General features: G+C 35.3%; 1 protein-coding gene across 1 annotated transcript; it reads left to right on the forward strand.

Annotated features, from left to right (window-relative positions):
* Positions 1 to 234: 234 nt before the first annotated feature.
* On the forward strand, positions 235 to 4198 carry LOC107628734 (RING/U-box superfamily protein). Its single transcript, XM_016331316.3, has 6 exons — positions 235 to 538; positions 1285 to 1578; positions 1699 to 1765; positions 2328 to 2443; positions 3197 to 3420; positions 3789 to 4198. The coding sequence occupies exons 2-5, from the start codon at positions 1318 to 1320 to the stop codon at positions 3416 to 3418; spliced, it is 666 nt and encodes a 221-aa protein (XP_016186802.1). The 5' UTR covers positions 235 to 538; positions 1285 to 1317; the 3' UTR covers positions 3419 to 3420; positions 3789 to 4198.
* The last annotated feature ends 441 nt before the right edge of the window (positions 4199 to 4639 follow it).

The following is a 4639-nucleotide window of genomic DNA, read 5'->3' on the forward strand; positions in this document are numbered from 1 at the left end:
TTTAACACAAATAACCAATCTTATATTATTATATTTATAAAAAAATTAAATATAAAAATTTTATTTAAAAAATAATTTTAATACATAAATTTAAAGTAATAATTATATAAAATTAATTTTTATACTGTTAATATATTAATATTAAATTTAAAATTAATTCACAATATGAATAAAAAACAAAACAAAGAATACATAATAAGAATATTTATTTGTTTCTAAAATATAAAAAATTTCCTTTCTCGTTCAATTCAATTTCTATGGAAAGCGCGTTCCATGCATCCCACCCCCACCGTGTTCCCTCCTCTCCTCTTCTTTCCGTTCGCAACAGTTTCTCTCTCTGTCTCTGCCCCTCTCTCTCTCTATCCCCCTGCCTTCTTTTCAATTTCACAATCTTCTCTCTTCTCTTACATCCTCTAATTCCCAACCCTTATAAATAAAACCCCCTCTTTCTTTGTTCTTCTCTCTCTTCCTCTCTCTACCGTTAGGGCACACCCTCTGCGTTCACCCCACCCTCTTTCTTGACTGCGATTCGTCGCCGGTAAGTTCCCTTCTCTTTCGTTCTCTTTCGTTCTCTTTCTCCCACTGTTTGTTTTAGGGTTCCCCGATCAATTCCTTCGATCGCTGACGACAAACTTTTCGGTATTTCCTTCGATTTTTTTTTATCAACTCTTTATTCAGTTTGTGCGCATCGGTTTAATGTGTGGAAAGGTGTTTGAATATATAACCTGATTCTCATTCTGCGTGCTGATTCTTGTTTAATCTGTGCTAATATCTGTATTATTATTATTATTATTTCCCCTGATCAGCGATTAGTTGCTGATATTGGGAGTTTGGGACCTGTTATCGTACTATGGGTAAATTAATTGGTGGGCTTTGGTATACAGATGATAACTTTGAGTACTGAAATCTCACAATTTTCTCGCGAAACATTCACTGAATCAACTCATTGTATTGGCAAGCATAAACAGTTGAACTCCTTTAGGGTTCTGCAGACCTTTTTTTTTTTTGCCTTTTGTAGTATACTGAAAGTTAGCTATAAGAAGGAGATCAATTAGAGTTAAACTAAAATTTTATCTACTGTGGTGCCTCTGAATGGCTGTACACAGTAGAGCAGGCCTTATGTTTGGAGATCATCGATTGTTTGCTTTTTTTTTTTAACGGAATAATTTATATATTCGGACCATAAAGATTACTTCTTCTAACCGCCTAGAACTGCCTATGATAACCGCTTTTGTGAGGCATAATATTCTAATTTCTATGGTGTTATGTTATTGGACTTTGTAGGGTTTGAGTTGCATAAGATAATTTCGTACCAAGATGAGCACTCGGTCAGGCAGGGGGGCTATAAAAAGTTACAGACGGAGGAAGACAGGTTTGGAAATTGACCTTAATCAGGAGCCTGGTGGTGAGAATCGTGAGCTGGAAGGACCTTCAACTCAGGTGGAACCCCAACAAGTTCAAGCTTCCCAGCAACAGCAGGCTGTACAGATGCCACAGCCAGCACAGCCTGCAACAATTGATGTGGAGGCCATTGTTGATGATGATGTTGTTGAATCTAGCCCAAGGGCTTTTGCTGAGGTTTATACTTTACTACATTACTACCTTCTCCTTGTGCTTTGTTTTTATAATTCTTTCAGTATTTCTAAGAAGTTCTTGGTGAATATTAATCTTGTTTTGTTCATTTTCCTTTGGCCATAGGCTAAAAACAATGCCAGAAACAATGCGAGAAGAAATCGTGAGAGGACTATAGTTGATGTGGATTTAGGTGAATGCTGAAACTCATTACCCCACTTCCACTATGCTTTCTTAGTTGCAATGATTGTTTGACATTGAGTTCAAGCATTTCCATTTTCTGGCAGCAACCGACCTAAATTTTAACCGATGCTTTATTATGCTGTTGGGGACTTGGGGTTACAACGTCTATTGTTTTCAATTGAGATCTGTTAGTTTAAGCCATGTAATGGTAACCAAATTTAAAGTTGTGCAGGATCCATGAACACCACTATCTAATTCAATGTTTTTTACATAGCTAGAGATTATTTATAATTTAGAAGTTGCAGTAGCAATTAATAGTGCATTGAAGCTCTAAATATTAGTATCTTATTACTTGTGTAAGAAAAAACGTTGTTGCCACATCATATCATGCTGATTATCTTGTTCATTCATTCTCTATGATCTGTTGGGTATCAGTTTGCTGGTTCCAACATGTAAGGGTTAGGTGCTAGGTGCTTTCTGTACTTGTTACATATGAAATGGAGTCTTCTAATCAGTGTGTTTTTTTATTAGTATCGATCATGATGGTTCTCTGTCATTCATGACTATTGCAGAAGATCAGAATAGGATAACCAACTATTGCCGCAACAAACGCAGAAGAGAGTCCTCAAGTCGAACAGTTATTAATTGTGATCTTTACATTAATTTGGAAAGCAGTAGCAGTTCTACGGTAAAGCCAAAATCACTTTCTACAAGTCTTGATTATGTGCATTGCTTCGTTAGCCCTCAACAACTTGTATTTTTACTAAATAAATTGGCTATCAGATAACGGCAGCCTGGTGAATGGGAGGATAGGAGCAACAATTGAGTTGTTTCCATGTGAACTTAATGGTCATGGGTTCAAGCCCTGTGATCAGCTACTGATGCTTGCATCAGGTTAGGCTGCCTACATTACTCCCTATGGGTTAGGCTGCCTAAATAGTTATTGCCATGTAGGAAAGATATGTTAGTTTTAATTCTTCTCTTTTGCAGCATGCTACATGAAAAATCTTAGTCAAATTTCAGTTTTTTGTTGTGAAAGAGAAAGTAACAACAAAAACAAGATTTGTTGTCTTCATTTTTTTTTACAAAATTATGGAAGCTGAAAATACTAAAGTTGAAAACAAAGACTTTACCAAACAAACCTTGTGCTTTCCAATTGATGTACTTTTTTGCCTCCAAAGTGCAAATTTGATCAGCTATCAATAATAGACCATTGCCTTAAACAATTAAACAAATAAAGGTCTTAAACCACTAGGATTGATCTATGGTGAGGGCCTGATCGCCTGAGGGATTTGGGTAGCATGCATGAGGTTTTAGATTCAAACCTCATTGCCTTAAATGTACCGACAAAAAATAAATAAATAAATAGAAGACTTAAAGACAATTGAGAATGTTCAATGTTGTTCAAAGTTCTGTATTGACTTGGATATTACTTTTGCAGAGGGAACCTGTTCAAAAGGCCCCTGAACCTCCAAAGGAGCCTGTCTTCAACTGTCCAATATGCATGGGCCCCCTGGTTGAAGAGATGTCAACAAGGTGTGGTCATATATTCTGTAAGAGTTGCATCAAAGCTGCAATAAGTGCTCAGAGTAAATGCCCTACATGTAGAAAAAGGGTTACTGTGAAGGAGCTTATAAGGGTTTTTCTGCCATCGACTAGCTGAAGGTATGGTTAAATTCAGTGAGGTTTATGCATTTTTCTCGAGTGCTTTTTTGTTTCTTCTGCATAAGCATTGGTGATTGTATGGCATTGCAAACTAAGCTTAAAACTTACAGCACGTTGATTGAAACTACCTTGTGTTCTTTAAATTGGATGATGGATGTAATGAACTTTCAAGGCCTTTTCTTTTTATTCTGCTGAACAAAAGACAAATAATAGCCTCTTGTTTTTTGATATCTTCTGCGCACTTTTTCAAATAATATGTATTGACATGCATATTGTGCTAGTATGCTACTATGCTTTTGTTATGTTTATTCAATTTTTTGATGATCCTTTTCTTATATTTACTTAGTTGCTCTTTTGACATGCAACAGGATTCTCATTACAGCTCTTTTAGAGTGGGGAGTGGATGAATTTTCTGAGTGGCTATATTTCTGATATTGTTCCCCACGGCAGAAGCTTTATCATTTGTTAAAGTAGCTGTTTCTCTCCTTTAATTTATGATAATATCAATGTCAATTACACAAATTTCCTTGACAGATATAAATTCCTTGCTCAGTTTTTTTGAGCTTCAAATTGTGAACCCTCCTTCAGTCTTTTTTTTTTTTAAATCTTCGGTGACAATATGTGGCCAGAGGCCGCTTATGACCCATTCTTGAATATTGGACTCAAGGGATTTGTGTGTGTATATTAAATATTAATACCCCTATGAGTGTAGTAATAGGATCTCTTAGTTGCCAGCAGCGGCAGCATCATCATCATTATTATTATTATTATTATTATATATACGTGCTTCTGCTCGGTGTTCTTTACTTAACAAAAGGCTTGCAACTTGCAAGGGCTTTTCAAATGGGAATATATGTTTCTTTTGCTGACTATAAAATCAGAGATTTTTAAGATGCAACAATCAAACCGTGTCTATTTTATATTAGATTCAATTATAGATACTTTATAAGAAAGATTTTATGCACTATCCAGGTGATTTAATATACCAAAAAGCAGGTTAAAAATTAAATAATAATAAAGTATTAGTAACCTCTTAGTTCTACATTGGTTTAATTTGTTAGAAGAGTAATTAAGTGTTTGTAACCTTTCAACTTCAAGTAGTTACAAATTGAACCTGAGCTTGATATTATTCACCAAGTATCCGAAATTTTAGAATAATCCAACTAAACGAGAATAGAGTAACATGTTTTCCGAAGAGTAGCACTAGCATCTAGCATGC

This window comes from Arachis ipaensis, chromosome B3, assembly GCF_059453495.1.
Source record: "Arachis ipaensis isolate K30076 ecotype BB chromosome B3, ASM5945349v1, whole genome shotgun sequence".
In the NCBI taxonomy this organism is placed as follows: domain Eukaryota; kingdom Viridiplantae; phylum Streptophyta; class Magnoliopsida; order Fabales; family Fabaceae; genus Arachis; species Arachis ipaensis.

Bases quoted from the DNA above. Each gene is read 5' to 3' on its own strand.
- LOC107628734 (XM_016331316.3), top strand. From the start codon at position 1,318: ATGAGCACTCGGTCAGGCAGGGGGGCTATAAAAAGTTACAGACGGAGG. The intron at 1,766-2,327 runs GTGAATGCTGAA...TGACTATTGCAG, and splicing joins TATAGTTGATGTGGATTTAG to AAGATCAGAATAGGATAACC. The intron at 2,444-3,196 runs GTAAAGCCAAAA...TTACTTTTGCAG, and splicing joins AAAGCAGTAGCAGTTCTACG to AGGGAACCTGTTCAAAAGGC.